The sequence below is a fragment of the Capricornis sumatraensis genome, chromosome 12 (genome assembly GCF_032405125.1).
Source record: "Capricornis sumatraensis isolate serow.1 chromosome 12, serow.2, whole genome shotgun sequence".
In the NCBI taxonomy this organism is placed as follows: Eukaryota; Metazoa; Chordata; class Mammalia; order Artiodactyla; family Bovidae; genus Capricornis; species Capricornis sumatraensis.
In genome coordinates this window covers 35,401,465-35,426,104 of record NC_091080.1, presented here as the reverse complement: position 1 = coordinate 35,426,104, position 24,640 = coordinate 35,401,465, and the positions used below count along the sequence as shown (strand labels likewise).

At 41.3% G+C, this 24,640-nt stretch overlaps 1 protein-coding gene across 7 annotated transcripts in view; it reads right to left on the bottom strand.

Annotated features, from left to right (window-relative positions):
* The window catches only part of DCLK1 (doublecortin like kinase 1), a 335,254-nt gene that overhangs the window by 59,756 nt on the left and 250,858 nt on the right, over positions 1 to 24,640 (bottom strand). For 3 of the 7 annotated variants that reach the window (XM_068984420.1, XM_068984417.1, XM_068984418.1), the window contains 2 exons: positions 16,917 to 17,011; positions 12,969 to 13,025 (listed from right to left, as the gene is read on the bottom strand). In XM_068984420.1, coding sequence (XP_068840521.1) covers positions 12,969 to 13,025; positions 16,917 to 17,011 — 152 coding nt within the window. Of the gene's footprint in view, positions 1 to 1,665; positions 1,751 to 12,968; positions 13,026 to 15,875; positions 15,879 to 16,916; positions 17,012 to 24,640 lie in introns of those variants that run through there. The other 4 variants (XM_068984422.1, XM_068984421.1, XM_068984415.1 and 1 more) reach the window with 2 other exon arrangements.

Here is a 24,640-nt window from a genome sequence, read left to right as displayed (position 1 = left end):
TTAGGTGGCAACAGGGCTTTCTGGGCGATTTTCATATTCTCATTGAGTTTAGTCTGCAGGGCTGGAGAACGGTCAATAGAAGCTCACAACCGGCAGGCATCTTCTAAAGGAACCTTTACTTTGTTTTTGCGATCATCTCCACCCTGCACCCCTCTGGATGCTAGAGTGGATGGGATTTCTGGAAAGCATGGTATAAATGTAGGACATTTGCTGCTACTGCTTTTGTCCTTGGCATTTTGCAACCTCTTCACCTCTTTAAAGGTGACATTTCACTTTTAACCCACTAGAAGCCATCTCAGAGGTCTCCGGAGAGAGCAAGAGCTGGAGCCTTTCCTCCACTCCCTGCTCCATCTCACCCCAAAGAAGCTGTCATTTTGTATCCGTCTGAAAGATGCAGCCTAGGGATTTTTGTCTGGCCTACGGTTATTACAGGAGATGGTTGGAGAAGTTTCAAAGCCACTGTAAAGCACCCGAATTTACAAAACATCTCTCGGATGACACGGTCTTAAGGCTCTTTCCTGCATGGATAATAAAAGTAACCATCCTGATCCGTTGGAGGCAAGTCCGGTTTCAGATGGGAAATGGAAGGAGATGGTTCTATGTTTCCATGAAGGGCCCCCCTCTGGAGCACAGGGCTTGTTTTTTTTCCCCCTGACTATATAAAAATATATCTTTTAGGCCTCTGATTAAGAAGACTTAGCCACGGGCTTAGTCAAGGACCATTTTGTTTCATTAAGTAAATAAAACACATTGGAACAAAAGAAGACTTCTGGATGGCTGAACTTCATCCTTCTGGAAATACCAAAAAAGTCTGATATTGCATGGCAGTCAGGAAATAATCCTTGGGTCAGTCATGTATCGCATGTAACATAATGAAGTGTTTCCCCCAAGTGGGACTTTATTGGAAAATTAAATCCTATCCCTTCAAACAAATAAGGGGTACTGGTTCTCTAACAGTGGCTTGATTGTATCAGTTTTATACCTGAGGTCCTAAACACTTTCCCATAATTGATTTCAGCCTGATAATAACGTCCAGGGAGGAAACAAGCATGTATTAGGATACAATCTCCATTTCACAGAAGAAAAACTAAGATGCAGAGGACAGGGAAGGCTCATCCAAAACAATTCGGGAGTTAGCAGGAAACACCCATTCCATAACCCGAGTCACGTGACCACTTGCTAAAGTGAATTTGCTGGAGGTCCAAAGAATATTTTTGCCATTTGCCACCAATTCAGTCTTTTGGTAAAGCCAGATGTTCACATATTGACTTTACTGAAGTCTGAGTGCCTCTGCAGGGCTATCTCAGTCAAAGAGAAAACGTGTCTCTCTTTTTATAGAAGTGCACTGAATTTGGAAAACAAAGGCAACAGTTAGCCCCTTTTATTTGCAAGGAGGGCAAGAGCTGGCCTTCTAAGAATGCTTACGCCTTTGGAGGGTGGGAAAGGTCTCCACATTTGGCTGACTCGCTCTTCCCAGCCCCAGAGAGCAGATACCACTCCTGGTGAGAGCCACGTTCGCTCCTGCCCCCTTGAAATGACCCTGAGCTGCTTCAGGGTCATTCTGCTGGAGAAATGTCAGCTTTCTGGACTAAATTTAGCCAACCCATTCTCCGTCTGGATACAAGCTATGCCTTCTCCTCAGACACCACATCCCAAGCTTACCACCTTCTCCGGGTCCATCGTTCTCGTCCATTGAGCTGCAGACTTTGGTAGATGCAAGTGAAGTGGAGGAGCCGCCATGCTGAGAGCTCTGGAGGAAAATGGAAACAGAGAATAAAAACTGTGGATCCTGCCCCATGTCTGCAGGTGCTGTGCCCAGCCCAGAAGCTCGGGCAGCAACTGTGCCCACTGCCACGGAGGGGACTGGTCTCCACGCCCAGAAAGGGAGGCGCTCGGACCACTCAAGGGGGACTACTGCGCCCCACCAGCTCCTTAACCAACGGTGGGTGGTGTTAACTGTGCCAGGCTCATCCTTGTCGATTTGGACGTTCCATGACTCTCATTCCATTTTCTCAAAATTAGCATCCTTTGCTCACTGTTTAGGCATGGCAGATTTGAGGTGCCTCACCTCACTCTTCCATAGTCTATCTCCAAACAGGCTTCTTACAAGTGGTCAGTCTGATCTCTTTTTTTTTATTCTTACCATAGAAAAATTTTTTCTTCAGTTTGATTTTTATGGAATATCCTTTAAAAAAATATTCAGCTTTGCCACATCCTTGGGGAAAGATTAAAGAGTAGGTTTGTTAATTCCACTTTGTGATAAAGACATAAGCACTAAGCAAGTTATTGATACGTTAAATGTTATGTAACAAGAAACATTTGCTTATCATAATTACTTTTCTTCCTGAGGCAAAGAAGAAACTAAAAGCCTAAGCCTTGTGATTCAAATTCTGGGTGTATTTGGACTCAAGATTCATGAGAGCAAACAGGGTAACAACTATATTATAAGGCTCAGAGCGTGTGCCAAGTCGCTTCAGTCGTGTGTGACTCTTTGCAACCCCATGGACGGTAGCCCACCAGGCTCCTCTGTCCATGGGATTCTCCAGGCAAGAATACTGCAGTGGGCTGCTATGCCCTCTTACAGGGTATAAAGCTCTGAGGACAAAATAATACCAAATATTTAATACTGGGATCAGCTACGAGGCAGTATTTTAACAATGCATCTTTCCATCTCTGCATCTGTTCCTTGAGAAAACAAGGTGCACATATCGATGCTGTTTCTAAGTAATGAACACAGCTTGTCCTAAAAGATCCTCCTTCTGTTTGCCTGGGTTTATCCACTTGGTTGGCCTGATGGGAGCCAGGAGGTGGTGAGGGGGCGGCATTGGCTCGGGGTGTCGGCTGTCTGTGGAGCAGAGAGAAGGGAGAGAGAATCTGTAGCTGAATTAATAATGAAGTGGCAAGAAGCAATGTTGACCTACTTTTCCTCTGCTTACCTGTCTCCCTTCAACCTCCTCCCCATGCCCTCCAGCCTTAAGTGTGCACAAAGCTGGAAGGAAGAGTTTCACATACAGTCATTGTGCCCAACAGCACCTTGCATGGCAAATTCAGAGACTTCAGTTTTCACCCAAAGGATGAATATAACTGGGAAAATGCTACTTCAGTCACTGTGGGGCCATTTGGGTCAACTGCACAGCATTCCCCGCGGTGTGTTAAGATGACCATGTTCCATGAGACAAGTTCATCCAAGCTGACAGCTGCCATAATGGGGACAAAAGTCAAACTCACAGCCGTGACACATCTGCTTCCTCCTAAGACTTTCTGGAAGTTTGGTGGTTAGTCTGGGAGTTTGGTGGTTAGTCTAGAAGTTTTGTGATTAGTCTGGAAGTGTGGTGGTAGTCTGTGTCGTGTGCCCTTTATTTTCCAGGATCGTAAGAATCCCCCATCCATCAGCCGAGCCTGGTAGCTTGAGCTGTTTCCATCCACTCTCACTCAACCTCTCCTTGTGGCCAGCAGTGCCCATTCGTCCTCTGTCAAGTCAGAAAGAGGGATTCAGACTGTGGCCCTGTCAGATGGCTCTGACACTAACTGTAGCCACAGCCAGCTCTCTCCAAGGCACTGTGAATGTCTGAGCCTCTGAGCGTGCTCTTTTATGAATGTCTGTTTGTGAAAACCTTGTATTTATAGTATTGGAATAGGAGGCTGAAACAAGGCAGATTTACAAGGTCAAGGTCTGGAGAAAAGAAACATTAGTGCTACCACATTCGAGGGGAAGGTGTGTGTTTTCCAGAACAGGAAGATCTTTTATCCCTGGGGTCACTGCTTTTGCTGTAGACATAATCCTGTTCCAAGCAGAAAAACAGTAAAGAAATGTTTACAATGTAGACTTTCTCTTCTGAGCCTTTCAATCCTTGAATTTCTTCCTCCAGCATCACAAATGGTGTTTAATAATGCAGACACATTGTGGTTTGGGGTGGCAGGTGCTGTCCCATCATATGGTGTTTTAGAATACAAAGACACATTCTTTCAGAATCAAGCATTCAAATTAATAGACTAGTAGCGTATTTCCTAGCAAAGATGCCTACAACTTATGGACTCGATTCCAAAATCTTGTTCTTTTAATAAGAACACCAGACACTCAACACAGAACACTCACCCAAATAATCTGAAAGCATTCTTTTAAACTGTAATGTTTAATAAACTTGCTGGATATTATTCACTAAACTGCCTTATCAACTAATGAATTACATTTTCAACAATGCCACCAATTGTACGATGCCCTGAACGCTTGCTACAGTGCCAGCTGTGTTTTTCTCTGCCTTATGAACAAAACCCCTCAAGGTTTTAGGCTCTGGTTTAAGAAAAAAAAAAAGGGTTAACACAAGTCTGCTTATGCTTAAAATTGCTTATTTTCAACTTTACTTTTCAAAATGTACTCCAGGTCATTTCAAATTTCATGCTATCTGAAAGTAACAATTGTAAGAGAACATTTAATTACAAATACGGTACTCTAAAAATGGAAAGTTCTCATTTCATCCACCATGCTCAAATACAGTAAAATAAATGTATTCAATTTCTCGTTACTTCTGCTTTTCCTCAAAGAAGTAAAGTGGTTACACGTTATACACCTTTCCAGGACAATGACCATTCATGGATTCAAAGAATTGCAGGAACTGAAATGGACCTTAAATATTACTTCTTCTATCCTACTTCCATTGAGAGACCAAATGCCCACTATAAAAATCCCAGCCACAGGGTCAAACGGCCTCTGTGCAAACAGCTCCAGTACTGAACCCGTTGTTTCCCGAGGCAGCCCGCTAATTGTTAATAAGGTGAGCTATGTTCCATCTGTCATTCTAATCTCTCACCTCCAGAGCCACCCAGTACAGTGCATTTCCCAATAGGACAAGGCTTCCAAAATTTGGAAAGAGCCACGGAACCCCTTCTGTGTCTTCTCTTTTTCAATTTCAGTAATCTTAGTCTCTCTGGTTATCTGTTGTAAAACGGGACCCCATGACCCCTTGATTCTCCATTTGTCAATATCTCTGGTTAATGCTGGTGCTCAAAGCAAATGAAATATTCTAGGTGTGCCCTGACCAACACAGAACAGAGAAGGGTAGTGTTTTCTTCTTTGTGAATAGAATACCAATGCACTTTAAGATCATATTGGCTTATAGGTAACAACATGACTTTGAAGCCTATATGGTGTCAGATCTCCATATTCTGTGTTTGATAGGTTAGTATTTTGGGTCGAGTCGAAGACTTCTCAATTATTCCTGTTAATGTCAAATTTATTACATTCCTATCCTTCCAGCCTGTTATTTTCTGGATTCTCAGTTTATTACCTAACATATTGCACTCTCTCAGTTGAAGCCATTCAGATCATGGCCCTCTATGTACCCTCGTCACTACTCCTAAATATACTACCTTAGACAGACTGTGAACATTTTGATTATTGCCTTAAGTCTGATTGAAGGTTTTTGAACCTAATACAGGGGAAATGTGTAGTTCATGTTCTTTAGAATTAACCCAATGAGATGAATCAGTCTTTATTTATGACCTACATAGAGCTGAAGAGTCCACTTATATTTTGCCATGCTTATAGATGAAATCAATTCACTAATTTTTTTCAGAGAACATAAACCATTTAATAGTATACACAATCATAAGATTTTGTGTTTGCTTCAGTCAGTTTGCTAATTCCAAGGCATATGGTGTACAGTGAAAAACATAGTTATTTTAGAATTTAATACAATTAGCTGCTCTAAGAGATACTGTGACATTTGAAATGTCATCACCTCAAAGCGGATTTAATGGGAACCAGGTGGACAGGTTGCTGGCACCTGGATGCTTTTATGGCACACCTTCATAAAACCACTGCCCTAAGTAAGAACACATCCTAAGTGTAGCTATTTAGCTTGGGATCATGTAACAGATGGAGAACATATCACACTTTTTGAAGTAAGTGAGAAAGCTGACATAACAGTTCTAACCACATTTTACCAAGATGTATCTGATGACTATGTGATAAAAAAGTTCATTTCAAATATAAATGGTCTGAGTTACTCCTGCCATTTGTATTCATATTATTGGTGTTACTCAGCTGGGGTCCACACCAAACAAAGGTTACAGAAATATCCAATCGATCTGACTGATGTAAGCAAGGGAGAAAAATTTCACAAGATAACTTTAGCTCTGTCTTGATAATTGTATTATTTCCATTTCATATTTTGTCTTGGTGTATGGTTATTACCTTGGTAATCTTTTTTTTGGAAAATGGCAATATAAGAATTTAAACATCAACTGGATCGATTTTATAAAGGAAACACAACCAACAAATAGTTAACGAACTCTTATAATTGTCTTGGTGATCTTGACTTGAGGTCTGTAGAATCTCTAAAGATTACCTCATGTAGCAAAATTAATTCATAATCTTGGTGTAGAGAGCTTGAGACCCAAGGGACTGTGTGTGCATACAGAAAAATCATACATTTACTTTGCAAATGGGTAAAGAACAATAAGCTGATGACATCAATATGTAATAATTAATAAGGCTCTATTACTTGAAACAAGGCACAAAAGAAATTCCTTTTCCCAAATTCCTTTGTCTGCATTCTCCATAGTATGTTTAAACCTAACGTTTATGGCACAGGCAACCATGTGCATAACTCAGAATGAACAGTGAAACATATAAAAGCTTATCATAAAGTTTTTAAAAGACTATAGAACTGGTATTCATGAAATTGGTTTACTTAGAGAAGAGAAAAAGAAAATGAGAATATTGGCATTAAACCCATGATAGCGAAACCACGGGCGCCAAGATTTCAAAAGTGAAGGTATTTAGTTATGACTGTCGGGCAGTGTGCTCTGCTTCCGCTGTTCGGCTGCTAGTCATCATGCTCACTTAAAGCCAGGATCTATACACTCCGAATCTCAACCATTGGTCTTGGCTGGCACCAGGTCTCCTCTTAGAAGGGGCACTCTGTGAGATCATCGTTTGAAGGGGGACCAAGAAGCCATCTAGTTTATACCCTCCCAATAAAATAATTCCCTCCATGATTTACTGCTCAGTTTGGATTCCCAGCCTGTAAAGAAGGAAGCTAGTCACTACTTTTTCAGGCACGTGCTCCATTTTATTTTAAACTCTTTATTCAGAAAGTAAAGCACAATTTGGAATTTATTTCATTTGTAAAGTGAAAGTGAAAGTGGGACTTCCCTAGTGGTTCAGACGGTAAAGTGTCTGCCTACAATGCGGGAGACCCGAGTTTGATCCCTGGGTAGGGAAGATCCTCTGGAGAAGGAAATGGCAACCCACTCCAGTACTCTTGCCTAGAAAATTCCATGGACGGAGGAGCCTGGTAGGCTACAGTCCATGGGACTGCAAAGAGTTGGACATGACTGAGTGACTTCACTTTCACTTCCAAACATTCCTTCCAGTTGTACCAATTACTGCTTTCAGCATTGACTATATCTGGTGTCCATGGAAACAATAAAGAGAACCAATTAAAGCAAATTATACTTTCAAAGTTAAAATGAACCTAGTAAAAGTGTGTTAGATTTAAAACATATAGAATTTCAGACTTCTATAATTTTAATGTAAATTATTTTTTCCAACAAGGCCAGTATAATATATTATGAACGAAATAGATTATTGGTTTTAATTCTATATTAAAGTTGGGTAATCAAGTATTTTCTTATATATTTATTATAGTTATTTAACTTTTATATTATATAAATATATAATAAAACATTACATATTTATTTATAATAAATATATAATATCATTTGGTGCTTTTAAAATAACTTTCACACACACACATACCTATATATACATACACATTTTTCCCCCTGCAAATTAGGCAACCTTGGGAAAAATGCCTTCATGCCTAAGAGAAAGTATATTTAAAATTTCTTTTTTTTTCTTTTTCAGGAGAAACAGTTGCCAATTTGTTTGATATATTCACTCTTAAGGCAAACCTGAGAGGAAAGGAATGATTTTACTCTAACCAAGTAAAGCAGAGTTCTTCGCCAGGCAGTCTTAGTTCCCTGTTACTGTCAGCATTTGATACTTTGGATGTCATGCGATATCACTCTGCAGTATCTTAAGTCTCACCTACTGATGCTCATCACGTCACAAAACACCATAAATATGATAATGAAGGTAAACGTTGCTCCACACAGTCATTTCATTTTCAGTGTCTACTTACCAAGTTTTCTGAAAGAAAGTCACTGAACAACATAGGCAGTTTTTCCTGTTTATTATATAGTTATTCTAAGGGGTAAGCGTAACAACATTAATGTTGAGAGGAATAACATGGTCCAGTGGGAAACACAAAGTACAACATTTTACAATGAAACCACAGCACACTGATGGAGCTTTCAAAACCGGGTAGTTCAATGGAACATTTCAGCATTGCACTCTATAAACCCTGCTGATGGCCTCAACTGACGGATTTTTAAAACCTGTTGCTGTTTAAAACATTTCTAACACCAAATGTTCTTTTTAAAGAGAATACATATCCAGGCAACTCAAAATGTAAGCAGGAAATATATCAACCTCTTTATAAAAATCTTATCCAAATTTGAAACATTCATAGTGTATTTTGAAGTTAAATGTCCTGAGAATAAACTCGATTCCTTGCTTACTGATGAATATAAACTCAAAGAAAAATCACAAGAAAATTAAATTTCATAGTTCTTTGTCTGTGACCTTTCAGATACCTTCCACCCTAGCTTCAAAACCATTTTGTGGCCATATATAATATAAACACCCATGTATTACATGCATCATTTACACTATCTTGGAATTTATCCATCATCTTTACTAAAACGAACCACATTTTAAAGACACTATATATCATGCACCCTGAAAAATTATAGCTAGGGCCTCAGATTTCCTATCTTTTCCACATGTGTTACAGGTACAAAATTACAAGTATTTTTCAGCTGACAGTATAACAAACTGCATCAGGCAACTGATATATTGAACTCAGTATATCTCTAATTTTCACAGTACACTTCTGTGGGATACTGTTGTTACTGACATGCACAATTAGAGATGCTAATCAGGCTAATGCAAATAGGCATAAATAGACAACGTATGCATATATAGTATATTCACTCAGTTAACAGTTTCTAGTGTGTATATATTTATACAGATATATACACACATGGCAAGTATAGTAAGGTTACTACTGAAAATACATGAACAGTTTTGAATCATGTTTGAAAGAACATACAGACCTGCCTTATAGGTTATCTGGCTCCGTTAGTTTGGATTTTCTTCTATTCATGTTTCAGTACAATACCCAGCTACTCACAACCCTATAAATCAGCTTTTTAAATGAATATTGATTGACAATTGCCACATATCAGACACATTAGAGAAACATCAGTGATAGTATATAATCACTTTAATAGTTGACTATCAAGTCACAACAATATAAGTATTAATGAATGCGTATATTTAATAGTTAATAAAACTGAATTTGTCTGAATTTGAAATTTTTTGTTTGTTTATCTGGTTTCCAAATTGTTTAAATCAGTACATCTGCCTATTATTTGGAACCATTTTGCCATACTAGTTTAGCAAACTACCTTTGAACTTAAACATGCCCCAATTAATATGTCATGTGTAATGATTTATGACAGAAAGGTTTTACATACAATTCCACAAGAGCCAGTAACTTACAAGGCTGTGTCACAAATACCATACTTTACTATTCATGGTCTACATAATACTTACATAATACTTACATAAGCACACCCATATACACACTGATCCTTGCAAATTTATACGAATGCCTACACACCTGGGTAGATATATGCCACATATGAAAAATTTAGTAGTTCAATAGCTAAAATGTATGGAATTATTTTTCAAGGATATTATTCTATATATTAATTTATTTGTTTTAAGAAATGTGGTTTTTAGATTTCATTGTTTTTAAATGAAAAAAAAAAACATGTATAGATTTACACTGGATGTAACCAAAACCTCTGCTGGTTAACACAGGGAACCCATATGGCAATTGAATGCTGGTTCAAAATATTTTTAGAAGATACTTGATTTTTTAAAATATTTAGATGAGCCAATTTAAGAACACAGGGGTGTGTGTAAATGGGTGGACCTGAAACTTCTTAGAAGTCTACGACAGTATGAAAACATGGAAATTTCTGCCCCATCCCATCCCCACCTAATTAATTAAGCAAGGCAAAGAAGAAACAGCCATGTGGCTTTCAGAACCAGTCTTTTGAGTTCACAATGAAGTTTATACTTGATAAATGATTAGGATTTGCCTTTCTAAAATGCTAAAAGCAGGAGTATATTTATTACATTGTTCTCTATGATGACTAAAGGAAAAAGAATAAAAAAAGGATCCAATTGTTACCTAGAGTGCAGTGTCTTCACAGAACAGGTTTACCATAAGGACAAAAATGCATTGCTTTTCCTGGAGGTCTCTTCTGCCCAGGAGAACAATTTAAAAATTCAGTGTCTAATATTCTACAAAGAATTCTGTAAGTAAGTAACTCTTAAGTGCCTATAAATCATCAATTCAGTTCCACCAAAAAACTGAAAACATCTAGTTTGATGCTAAGGATTTTTTCATATATATTTCTGTTTTAGTATAATGGAATTATGCTCTGCATAGAAAGAGATCTCAAAGTCTATAAATGGTGTGCTGTTTCAATCTCTGAGGGATTTTAGTTTCAAAAAGTAAATGATATATATTGCCTCTGAACAGCCCTTTAATAAAAGTCATATGTTCAAAAGATGAAATGCCGTGGAATAGCATTTCCCTTAGAACCGCTTGAATGGAAAGTTTGGCCATGATATCTATCGGCAATTAGCACAAGTCCAGTTCCTTTTTGCCATGTCTAAACAAAGCCCTGGGCTTCATATCAGTTGGCGATATCTGCCACTTACCCAGAACAAATAGCGTTTATTGGACCTTTCTAAGCAGTAGCTGTCCAAAAGATTGACAGTTCAGGGAAGTTAAAATTACTAGAATTTATTTTTGTTCTGGACTATCTGACCCCCACCAGATTTAAGGTAACTGTTTCACTGCTTTCTTTGCGTTTTTGACAGTTCAGTCAAATACATACTAATCTTTTATGGACTCAACTGTATTAAGTAATGCATTTTACGAAGACATAACTAGAACAGACACCAGCACAGGCAACCTCACAGATGTTTACTGTTTCAGCTAAAACAAAGCAGCCTTTTGATCTCAGCAGGAGTCTCTGTTCACAATTTCTATTGGAAACAGTTTTAAAACCTGAAGTCTGGATCAGGTATTATTATGAACTGTTCTTTCAAGATGGAATGGTTCGGCTTGCGGTTCTCAAATAACCTGCCAGAGAAGTGTCTTTCTCTCCAACAGACAGGATAATAAGGCACTAATTATTACAAGGCTAAATTTTCAAATGCTGTTAGGTTGCCTGGACTTTTAAAAAAATATTCTTCTTATGGTTGGAGTATTTTATTCACTTGGAAAGTGAGATAGTAGCATATGTAACTATAAACCAAATGGTAAAATTTGATAGTTGAGCAATTTATCAAGGAGATAAATTGATAACATTTAAAACATTATATGACAACTGAATTTCTCTCCATCTTGAATCAAACATTTTGTTTTTAAATTCAATTTTCAAGTAAAATTTTGGGGAAAAAAACAAGTACAAACCTCCAAATGGCATCATTCATTGTGAATTTATCACCTACTGAGATATGTCAAGCCTGTGAAATGGCAAAACCATGCTATACAAGTCTTACGTCGTTAGTGTTTGAACTAGTAACACTAAATGATCACTAGGGCGTGGCTTAAATACAACAGACCATACACATTAAATTCATTCTTAACATTCAGCTTTAAAAATAAATGTTTTATGTTTAAGCGAAGCTGACTATAATTTCTAAATAGAGGACTAGGAAAGCAGAATTAGTAGGTTAATGCTTAACAATGGGTTATAATCATAGACTTAGTTTAACACAAAGGAGCTTTGCATATGAAAATTTCCAAAATACCAGTAACATCTAGCATGTATCAGAATAGAGATTTGGCTATTTGGGACCTGATTTATATAGTACTGTTTAAAAGAATTTTTGCTTTTCAAATTGGTTTTTTGGAGGAAGTCCAGACACATTTTTTTTAGGTCTGTATGTTTAAAAAAAAAAAAAAGTTTCCTAACTTCAGCCTTTATACATTTGAAAAATTGCATACATGATTGTAAGGAGGAATTATATAATTTATAGTAATGACATTAAACAAGTTTTTCATGTTTAATCTATGCTTATGCTGTTTTCAATGAAAGATAAGTATAAAGAGTAAAATTTACTTTTAACAACAAAAATAAAGTTCCTAATGCTTAATGTAAGTCTTCACGAGTTATATATTTCACATGACAGTTTCTCCTCATATGTTAATTCACGTATGAGGAGTATGATAAGTAGCTCTGAAATACTGTCTAGGAAGAAAAAGAACTCTAATCAAATACTTTTATTAATTTGTAATAAAAGTACTTAAAAATCAGCAATCCAAATTTTAAGAAGACTATATAACTTTAGGGGAAAATGTCTGCTTAGTACCATTTGAACCTGCTTGGCCAGAAAATCTGCACAGAAAGGGACAGAAAAATTGTATCTACATGTCTACTTCTGATTAAAAAGAAAGCCCCATCTAAAGAAATTATGACTTTGTCTTGCTACACCATTAGTGTGTTCTGACACTAAGATCGGGCCCATATATGAAATTCATCTAAAGCCAGGTCTGGCACAAAACCCTCACCAATTGAGCCCATTTGTGTTCAATCTCCTCAATCAAATTAATCAAATCTTCTCAATAGGAAAAAAATAATCTCCTTCAAGAACTAGTATGAAATGCCTGGATATTTCCTTTTATATGATTTGGGCTTTATCATTTCAAGGTATGCAAAACTCTTTTGTGTATTTCGCTGTTAGACTTTCGCTTAGGAAACGTGAAACCTTCACCCAACCACAAACCATATACACTGCTCCATTGTGTCTTTTACACTGAGTCTCCTACTGAATCCAAATCATCCGAAGAGAGGGGGCGATACAGGTCCTGTAAGACGAAGGGCGGTACAGATTTGTTTACTTGGGTTTCTTAGGTGCCCTGAGGCTCTCTTAGGAGTGGAGCAACACCGAATGGGCATCCTTGGTTTCTAATGTCATCAGACCTTCTAAAGTCACCACATTTGGATGAGAGGAAAGATCATAGCTGAGAAGCCATCTAAACAGATGCAAAGGATGCTCTTTTGCCTTCTTGGCTTGAGCTGCTCATGAGCTTTTGCCTTCCTTTCTGTGCAGTTGAGTTCTACAGCCTGAGGTCTGTCAGTGCCACCTTGCTACTATGTGTCAAGGCAATTCTTCCTCAGACACTTCCATCCCATTCTGGGAAGAAGAGGAACATGCTTGCCTCACACAATAATTGACCAGGAGCCCCAGCGGGCATTCAGCAAATTCCGGTCCCATAGCAGCAACCCAAGGGTTACCATTTGTGTACTGCATACACCCAATAAGCACTGCGTTTTCAAAACTATATGTGTGGAAGACAGAAAGAATGCGAACTTGACCTCCTTACTCCCTTCCCAAAGTTCTTCCTGGTTATCCAAAGGCTCACCCATCACCTCCCCTCTTCTTCCCTCCGCCTCCTTCTGCTACAAGATCCTTCTGTTGGTCGCCAGGCAACCAGCTCATATCTGCAGAGAGTGTCTAGAATCCTGGCTTCCTTTCTAATTTGAACCACCCACTCCTCACATCATCTGACTGATCAGATAATCTACAAAAGTCAGCCATGTGGGAGTATAATGGGGAGCTTCATTCGACCTACACAATGTAACACGTTTCTTCCTGATGTATTAAGGAATGAGACCCCAGAAAGTTCATGGATAGAAGAGATCCTCCAGGATCTGCTTCTGTGACCAAACACTTCTAGACAGCAATTTAAATGACAGTGTTTAGGAAAAATAGGACAGTTACTCGGTACACTGCCATCGGGATTTTCATCAAGAAAAGTATCTGGCGTGCAGATTTCTATTGTATAGGACTATTCTAAAACACGGAAGGAGGTAACAAAATGTAATTTTAAGGGAAGGAAAAAAAGCTGATTAAACCATCACAAATGATATAAATAAAAATAAAGTTTTTTTTAATTTGTGAAAAAGCAGTCAAATGTTTCAATAATCCTTAAAAAAAAGCAACTTACATTCCTGTGTTTCAAAATGAGGTATGAAGTGTGAGTGTGTGTGTGAGTGTGTGTGTTGGTGAGAGAAGCAGCCAACTCATTTTCCTGGCCATGTTGCTAGGCAACACAGAAGGAAAAATAGAAGTAGCTACTGTTTTCCAATTTGCAATAAAAAGAGTTATATTTATTCTTTGAAGTGTCTTCTTTTAGCACTTGCCATCTTTCACTTATTTCAGTATTTCCTGCATAGGAGTACAGGCAACCATTTGAGAAGAATATTAACCAAATTTGAAACAGGATCAGTTTTTAGGGATATTCTAGGCTCATTTTAACTGGGAGGGATTATTTGATGTAGTTGCCTCCACACCAAGATGAAAGCTCCTCTCACTAAAGCAGCTGGGAATGCTTCCACTCGTTGACATGGTACATGGATGGAGGATGTTCATTTATGGCCTAAATTCAAAAGCCTGGAAACTGAACCATCTCTAAACTATCTCGTGCTCTGCTCACAACATGTGCTTAATAACTGTTTTCAGATGATGATAAACCTTTGTCTCCTTAAAACAAACGGGATTGTTTTTTCCCTCTCAAGTACGGGTCTGGCATTGGTAGCTTAAATGACAAAATGAAGACTCTCTAAGAGGACCATCCCTTATAATTACTTCCCAAGCGCTGGCAGTGTTAATTACACAAGCCACCGGCCACAGAGCTGCTCGGAGCTGGATGGAAATTTTCTGCCTCAGTTGGACACAGTCGTAGGGAAGTAGGGAATACAGAGGGAAGCAGGCGCACATTCTAACCTCATTTGCCAACAAATGGACAGCTGTGCCAAGCGTTTCATGTCCCCAAGATGGAAGTCTCCTCCATATAGCCAGCAGGAGAGATGCTCAGGTTGTTGGCAGGGAGTCTCAAACACTCTAATCTAACCTCGACAGCTAAGCATGAGCTGAATCCTGAATCTAATGTAATTAGTCCAGAGGATGACGGGAGAGTTCAATGCCAGGCGTACTCTCCAGAGTATACACTTCAAAAGAGAGACTGTTCTATGCGAGAGGGCCCCATCTGACCTATTGATTTTTAAATTAGAAGTTTACTTTTATTTTTTGGACTTGCTGTGGGGCATACAGGATGTTAGTTCCCCAGCCAGGTATTGAACCCATGCTTTCTGCGTTGGGTGCATGGAGTCTTAACCACTGGACCACCAGGAAAGTAAGTCCCTGTCCTATTTCTAATGGCTTGCCCTTATAGACAGGGGCCTTGCTGGGGAACATTTATGAGAAAAGAACCACTCATTACCCCTTCCTCCACTCAACCACAGACATCTGGGAGATTAAATGAATCTGGATCTTTCTTTTTGTAGTAGGTCACTAATGATTTCTATACTTTAAAACGCCAAATTATCCTGTGACCAAGAAGAAAGCATAGGTATAACACTCAGATGGAACTGGAGTAGAATGATAACGTTTTCTATCTGGAAAGAGTCTTTTGTTTTGTTTTTTGAGGGGGCCTGGAGAGGACCGCAGACTTACCTGCGATAACACAGCCGTTTAGTAGAGGAACTGGTGCCCAGCTCCAGGCCTCACTGGATCATCTAAACAAGGCACACCTGACATTCGGAGGTTCAGCGGAGCAGGATGATACAACCTGCTATGTTGGCGGGCCAGGCTCCAAATGGATTAGGGGTTGACTCAAGTCCCCTGCCCACCACTTTAGAGGGTGTGTGAACACAACCTTGGCAGGAGGCTTGCAAAGGGGTGCTTCCCTCTCGGAGGCAGTGTAAATGTATGGAACGTAGAAGTCTCATTTTAAAGCACACAGGACAAGAGACCAAATTCAAGAATCCAGGTTTGAGTTCAAAAGTTGTCAAGGAGCCCTCACCTATTAAAATGTTCAGGGAACAGCATCCTCAGAGTTCCTATGAGCACACACCCCTCCCCACCTCGCCTGTGAATTCGGGACACTGAAAGGCCCCCTGTTGCCTCCACTGTACCATCTGCCTCCTCCCCGTCCCACTACTTTTATTCTTGCCTCAATCCTACTGGAAAGGATAAATCGGGTTGTGAGCGGATCCAAACAGCAGCTCTCCTATCCAGAAAGAAGAGCTTACCCCCAGCCTCTCCCTTAGCAATGCAGAAACTAACACCATTTCCGGGAGCCTGGGACTCTCATCTCCAAACTCAGTCAGTGTCTCCATTATTACACAAGAAATTACAAGAAACACGCAGGTTGTGATGAAAGAGAAGGTGCTCGGCGTGGGATTCATTCACAAAAACACAGGTCACACGTACCCATCTGTGCAGCACAGACCCTCAGTGGCTCTGGATCACCATCCTCTGCCATAAAGCAAGTCCCGCCAGGGCCCGCCTACCTCTCCAAACCAGGCACTTTCCCTTCTTAAGGAAGGCTGGTGACCAGCGATCAGGCCTCCAGTGAAAATCCTTACAGCCCAGGAAGTTTATAAACCAGTGCCACTGAAGTCTTTGCGTGTTCCGGACAAAAAGAGAAAGGTGTTTAGAAGTGAAGCAACAACTGTCTATTCTTCTTGGAATGAAGATCAGGACAATTTTTACTGGGAAACTTAAGGTCCCAAGTCCTAGCTAAGAGAAACCAGAGCCAAAACCAGTGACCCACTGTCGGTCACCTCCTGCCCTCACCTGGTTCTTCCTTAGAGACAAGCAGCCCTAACTCGAGAGGGCTGTTTGCTGGCACCGTGCCATCTGTACAAAGAGGTGGACAGGTCTTAAATGGGGAGCTCGCTTATTCTCTTACCCTCTGCTTCCGCAGGCTTCCGGGGCTGGTGGGTGATGGGCTGGGAGACTTGCCCGAGCGCGGAGTAGAGAGCTGACTACCCGGGGTTCCATTAACTGGAAGCACAGAGAATCACAGAGAGAAAAAAAAAATGGCTTATTAAAGAATTCCCCTGACAAATCCGCTTCACAGAGCAACAAACAATTAAAGAGGGACATTTGCTAAAATTCCAGACACCTTTTTATCTACAGTCCTGAACACTAGCTTCAGGGAGAAACCTTCTTCAGAAATTTACTTGTTTTGTGAATCCTGTGTTAAATATAGCAGCAGGTTATATATATATATATAAAAGTACTTTGCACAACTTTTCTGGTGATTTATTAATGATGCTTTTAACTGTGCCCAGAGATATGAGGCATGTGGTTCTGAGACATTTTTCAATGAAATTCATGCTTAATTCTTTAGTTGAGCTTCCTAGTACAAGCCAGTGGGAGTAAGTATTAGCACAGCTCATAAGCGATATTCCCAGTGACTTGTGAAAGCAGATGGCTGTCTTTGTAAGAGTTAAGAAATCGATTCTAGTTAAGTTTCTGCATCCACTTGTGCCCGGTACATCCCCCAGCCTAACTTGGAAGGACCTGACTCCAGCAGGACGAAGTAATTGGCACAGACACTCAAACTCCTCAGTTAGTTTGTCCTGCTGTTGAAGATAAAACTGTTTTTTTTTTTTCTTTTAAATAGGTTTAAATCACCAGAATCAACCTGTCTCTCAAAACTGCTACACATTATCCCTAGACTGAGTCAAAGTCACAGAACTCAAGTAAGGCATCCTTTTCTCTTTGTAGCAGCCCCTCTAAGAACTGACAAAACACTTAAAGACGTGACTCTACAAAGATGTATCAAGTCTGCCACTACCCTGCCTATAAAAATGTCAACTTTTCTTTTGTTACATGTTTTACATCCACAGCCAAGGAAGTCGGGTTAGCAGTGAGACACACACATTCTGCAGGGTGCAACATAAACATTTTTCCATGAGGGAGAGAGCGATCATGCATTTAACTTACCTTCTATGAGTTCTAACATGGACACAGTTTCAGTGTCTAACCTGACAAGAGCAAGAGGCGAAATCCCTTCTCAGCACTAAACCCAGCACCGCGGAGGGAGGAGGGAAGCGGCTGGATTAGTTAGGGATGGCTAAGGCTGCTCCCAGAGCAGGCTGAATGAGATGCAGGATTCATCAGCAGATGCCTTTCCTGCGTAAGGCTGACGTCTTCCAGGCAGCAGTGGGAGGTGCGGGTTCTGTCTTAGGCTACATCAAAGGTGTCAATTAAGCCTCATGCCAACGCGGAACCACCGCATCCCCCACTGCAACCCCCACCGCACCACGGCCTCCCGGAAGCCGAGTCCTTTCAGGGTGCTCCACACTGAATCATAACCAAGTGCCTCTGGGGGCAAGAGCCCTAGTGACTCATATGAAAATCAAAACGACAAGACCTCTTCCGAAGCCCAGTGACTCTCCGGGAACAAGGGGTAATAAGTCCACCCTCAGAAAATTCAGTGGCGAGGTACATGTTTATTGATTTTTCACACACAATGTTTGCACCAAAGCTCAGGGCCCGTGCATGTGGGAAGTTCCTTGTTTTGTCATCTTCTCCAAAGACCTTTAACAAATGTCACAGAACTCATGCTGTACTAATTTGTGTTTTGCCTTTGAAATTTATTTGGTGACTCCATCTAAAACACACGCAACTACACACTTTCCTTTTTTTTTAACAGATTGAAGTAGGCAGCACCAAGAATGCTTTGATTCGTGTGCCTTCTCTGGTCCTGTCTTTGTTGAATGAGCCTGCTGCCTAGGGTGACTCTAACAGGAAGGGGTCTGAAACAGGCAAGGACTCAGGAACTGTGGGCAGAGGCAGAATCTACAGCTAATAAGGCAGGAGATGCCTTAGGGTTGAAAACAGGCTCTGGGAATATCATCTTTGCCCACATTCTACATCACTTTACATCTTTACATCACCCCTACGCAGACTGGGAAAAAAATGAGCAAATGGGAAAGCAAACACAGTACTCACATTTTTTACTTTTGGGACTCTAATCTCAGCCAGTGGAACATTAAAAAAAAAAAAAAAGATAAAGTGCATGCCCAGTAAAACTGTTCTAGGAATAGTCAACTTAAAATAGCAAAACAAAACAACAACAAAAAGTTTGCATCTCCTAAGTACTCACTATGCCTGCATCTCAGCTTATCAAAAACTTACTTTCCATGGACTAGTTAACACACTTAAACCTTTTATATATATACACATATACGTATATACGGGGCTTCCCAGGTGGCTCAGTGGTAAAGAATCCACCTGCCAATGTAGGATGGCATCCATCTGTGGGTCGGGATGATCCCCTGGAGGAGGGCACAGGAACCCACTCCAGTATTCTTGCCTGGGAGATCTCATGGACAGAGGAGCCCTCCGGGGTCCATGGCATCATGAAGAGCAGGACACCACTGAGCAACTGAGCATGCACGCACCTACTGTCTGTTTGCGCGTGTACACGTGCACACACACAGTGTTATCTCACTGAACTCTCAGGGTAACTCTGTGAGGCAAGCAGCATTGTTCTACAGATGCGGAGGCATAAAGATGATAACCTGGCCAGTGAATAAGTGGGTGAGTGAAGTCGCTCAGTCGTGTCCGACTTTGCAACCCCGTGGACTGTAGCCTGCCAGGCTCCTCTGTCCACGGGATTCTCCAGGCAAGAGCACTGGAGTGGGTTGCCCTTTCCTTCTCCAGGGCATCTTCCCAACCCAGGGATTGAACCCGGGTCTCCCACATTGCAGGCAGACGCTTTACCCTCTGAGCTACCAGGGAAGCCCCAGTGAATACAGGGTGGAACTGAAATCCGTGTACTCGTTACCCTCACCTTCCCCTACAACACCAGCCCTCTAACCTGAAGGAAAACCACACAGCTCAACTCGAAATCACAACAAAGTATTCTGAGAGGGGGAGCACCGGGGGTTGCTCTTGGCCCCCAATCACTTATGGGGTCAAGACTAGCCTACAACCTATACAGAGAGGGTAGCAGGTAGTGAAGTCAGATCTAAGTGTTAGTAGCAGTTGGCCAGGTAAGTAAGGTAAGCCTTGCTCCAAGGCAAGAGGACCACCTGTTTCATGGCTGGACATGGAGGAGGCACTCTGAAGGGACCTCAACAGGTGAGCATAGCAGCAAGTGGAGTCGGAAGGAAGGACCTTATGAAAGCCGATGGAAGAGGTGGCAGGGGTCACATAATGCAGGGTTTTGAAATTCAAGTTAAGGAGTCTGGTTCTTATCCAAAGCACCATGAGAAGCTATTGAGTGATTTTAAGTTGGAACCCAGGGGATCAGATCTGCATTTTAAAAAGCTCTGAAGAGCTCTTAAGCTGTCAAGAATGAATGAGAGGGGAATAGTAACGGGAACAGGACATCCCTTAGTCAAATGTCCAAGTGGGAGAAACTGGGGCACATTTAAGGGTCTTGTGGTGAAAGAGATGGGGTGGCTCTATTTGGGGAGTGCAGTGGAGGTGGAGGGAAAAAGAAACATTTCAGAGAGATTTAAAAACTAAAAACAATAGGACATGGTAATCAATCGGTAAAAAGGATTAAGGCTAGAAGATTAAAGTGAAAGTCCCTCAGTCATGTCCAACTCTTTGCGACCCCATGGGCTTAGCCTGCCAGGCTCCTCTGTCCATGGAATTCTCCAAGGCAAGTCTCCTGGAGTGGGTAGCCATTCATATCTCCAGAGGATCTTCCCAACCCAGGCATCGAACCCAGGTCTCCAGTCTGCAGGTGGATTTTTTATTGTCTGAGCCACCAGGGAAGAGACTTAAGACTCAACATTAAAAAAAACTAAGATCATGGCATCTGATCCATCACTTCATGGCAAATAGAAGGGGAACAAGTGGAAGCAGTGACAGATTTTATTTTCTTGGGCTCCCAAATCACTGCCGACAGTGACCGCAGTCATGAAATTAAAAGACGCTCCTTGGAATAAAAGCTATGACAAACCTAGCCAGCATATTAAAAAGCAGAGACATCACTTTGCTGACAAAGGTCCATATTAGTCAAAGCTATTTGTTTTTCCAGTAGTCATGTACGGATGTGAGAGCTGGACCAGAAAGAAGGCTGAGTGCCAAAGAATTGATGATTTTGAACTGTGGTGCTGGAGAAGACTCTTGAGAGTCTCTTGGACAGCAAGAAGATCAAACCAGTCAATCCTAAAGGAAATAATCCCTGAATATTCATTGGAAGGACTGATGCTGAAGCTGAAGCTCTAATACTTTGGCCACCTGATGCGAAGAGCTGACTCACTGGAAAGACCCTGATGCTGGGAAAGACTGAGGGAAGGAGGAGAAGGCAGTGGCAGAGGATGAGATGGTTAGATAGCATCACCAATCCAATGTACATGAATTTGAGCAAACTTCGGGAGATAGTAAAGGACAAGAGAGCCCAGTGTGCTGCAGTCCACAGGGTTGCAAAGAGTCAGACAAGACTTAGAGACTGAACAACAACAAGGCTAGAAGAAGAGAGAGTTTGGAAGGACATAGAGTTTGGACATACTGAACTGAAGCATCATTGTATGTATCTTGATATACATGGCCGGCATAAAAAAAGGGAAAAAATTTGCATTGCAAATTGGTGTCATTTTTGCAGTTTGCTATGAGGAAACTGAGGTTCAGAGAGGTAACCTGTGGAAAGACAAGCAGCTGGAATGTGAGAGAGCTAGAAATGAGTCTCATTCAGTCCTACTCAAAGAGCTGCATACTCTTCCCGTGAGTGGCCTCATCAGAACACGTCCAGGCCTATCACTCTGTCTGCAGAGCTGAGGATGTATAGGCTTCTCTCTCACTGGGGCACTTGAATCTGCCTCCTTTATTTATAGCCACTGGGCTCACGGCTTCTACTTGTCTTGCCATCTCTCAGGAGAAATGAAGTTCAAGTGCCAAACAAGTCATTGACAGTCAAACATTTTTGGAACACAATCTGCTTGTAAGTTGGGAACGACCTGTATTGTTAAGGTCAGAGTTCTGTAGAGACTCTTCCTCTTGGCCACTTAAAAGGCACCATCAACTTCTTAAATTGGTTCTTGACCTCCAGAAAGCATCATACTCCTCATCCTACTGGGATAAGTAATTTTGTTTCGTAAGTAAGGTTGACACATGCATTGAGTCCCATTGTTTTTTAATCCTGTCCTACCAGAAATCCCTGAGTGCCAATAAAAAAGGGTTTTCTCACTTATTTAACAGAACTCATTAAAAGTCAACTAACAAATAGTACTGCAGAGGGCTTTACTAAACAATTCTTTATTTTGAATGGGAAAAATCCAACTTCACTTCACATGGTTGTTTCTAAATGGCCAAGCAGGCCCAACAATTAGTTATTTCAGTTGGAAGTCACTAACATCTGAATTACTAAAGGACCCATCAGATCCATTGTCTTAGATCCAGCTCTGGTTTCCTTTGCTCACATCTGTCTGGATACAATTTAAATGCTGTATGCTTTGTTCTGATTTTTACCTCCTGAATGAGAAGTGCTTAACTCTGGGCTGCATTATTCTCATATTCTGTGATGATCAATTTCATAACTAGCCATCAAAGATCTGTAGAAGAAATCTATGGGGCTGATTTCTACCATCTCCAGTCCATCCTCCCTCAGGGGTGCCTGAGCCTAGCAAGGACACAGCAGCCTGAACTGGACACAGACCATGACTCCTCATGAAAGAGCCGACCTCACCTCTTCATTATCAAAGATCGATGATCCTGCTCTCCCTCATTGCAGCCATGAATTCAGGAGTCTATAACCCACCATTCAGCACATGCAGCTGCCACTTAACACATGCCTGACTCTGTCTAATGGTCCCTGTTCTCCCAAAGCTTACAATTGAATATGAAAGTTACAAAAAGAAAAAAAGTCTAGAATCAGGAAATACTTGGCTTACTTGTTCAAATTCATTGCTCCTTTCAAATGACTTTAAACTCATGTGTGTTTGAATTTAGCAAACCCTTTGTAAACTTAAAGGATTTTTCCCCTTTACTGTTTCATTAGTAAAAGGCTCAGACAGCAAGTGAAAACCAAATGCTTGAATGTCTCAAACTGGTCTGGAAGCTAAAACAGTCTCCATGCAAGACCATCTCATTACAAGGTGACTAACCTTTTGGACCTGAAAAGCTATCTTGCTGTTTATCTATCTTCATTTTGAACTCAGGTGGCTCGTTTATTAATAATTATGCCGCTGCACTTGCAGGCATGGGAGGAGGGAATGTGTTTGCATGCATGTGAGTCCATCTATCCGTCTGTGTGTTCAGGGGGTGGTGATTCAGGCAGGCTTCCCGGGAGATCTGGCTGCTTGCCTTAGACTTTCCCTCACTCCCTGATCATGGAGGAGGCTGTAGATACTCTAAAATATGTTTTCCCAGCCCTTGTCCATTGCCTGCCACATTATCAAGAAAGGAAAAAAAGAAGGAAAAAGCAGATGGAGTCAACCTAGGCAAAGACAAAACAGACAAGTGTCTGATGGGTGGGAGAACTCTTGAGAAAAATGCTTTTTCCTTGTTTCATCTTCGTAGGTGCTGACTTCATAGATGAATTGGAACCCTGATTTTCTCCATCGGTCTGCATTTTCTTAAACAGGGACAGTAGGTCCAATTCAGAGTGACTATCTTATTGGGTCAGGAAGATCCCCTGGAGGAGGGAATGGCAACCCACTCCAGTATTCTTTCCTGGAGAATCCCATGGACAGAGGAGCCTGGTGGGCTACAGGCCGTGGGGTCACAAAGAGTTGGACATGACTGAGCGACTAACACTTTCACCTTACTGGGACGGTCCAGTGGTTTAGACTCTGCACTTGCACTGGAGGGGCATGGGTTCTATCTCTGGTCAGGGAACTAAGACCCCACATATCACGGGGCATGCCCCCCCCCACAAAAGACAAAAGGACTGTCTTATCTGCTGTGGACAACAGCAAGGCAGGAGGTCAAGAGAAACAGGGGGGTTGGAGAGAGGAACATGGCTCTGTGAACTAATTTTTTAATATTTACAAATGGGGCCTTGAACCTTAGGAGATCTAGGCAACTTGAAAAGATCCCATTGTTCCTCAATTCACTCATCCAGTCAACATTTACTCAGCAGTGACCATGAACTTGAAGGCACGGTAGGATGCATTAAAGAACTCCTGCCCTCAGAAACCCTGACTTGGTCAGGTGACACAGCCTGACCTGTCGCCTGTAGCCTGGGAGCCAACTCAACTGTCACAGGATGGGGGAGGAGGGGTAGACCCTCACAGAGGTCAGCTGGGCCACACTGGGCATGCGTACTTTTGACCAGAAATGATAGAGCAAAGGCTTCTAGAAAGTGACAGGAATAAAGGTGGGAGAGCTCCAGGGGTTCCTGGTGGAAATTTAAATTGGTTTCCAGGCTAGAACACAAGTCCAGAGGAGACATGAGAGATACAGCTGGAAAGAAGACTGTGGCAATGCAAGACAGTTCTTCATCCTAGATAAAGAGTTCAGAATCGATTTAGCGGACGGTAGGTAATGGCAACAGGCTTCCCAGGTGATGCCAGTGGTAAGGACCCGTACGCCAGTGCAGGAGACGTGTGCAAGTGGAGGTCTGATCCTTGGCCCGGGAAGATCCCCTGGAGGAAGGCATGGCAACCCACTCCAGAATGCTTGCCTGGAGAATCCCATGGACAGAGGAGCCTGGCAGGCTGCAGT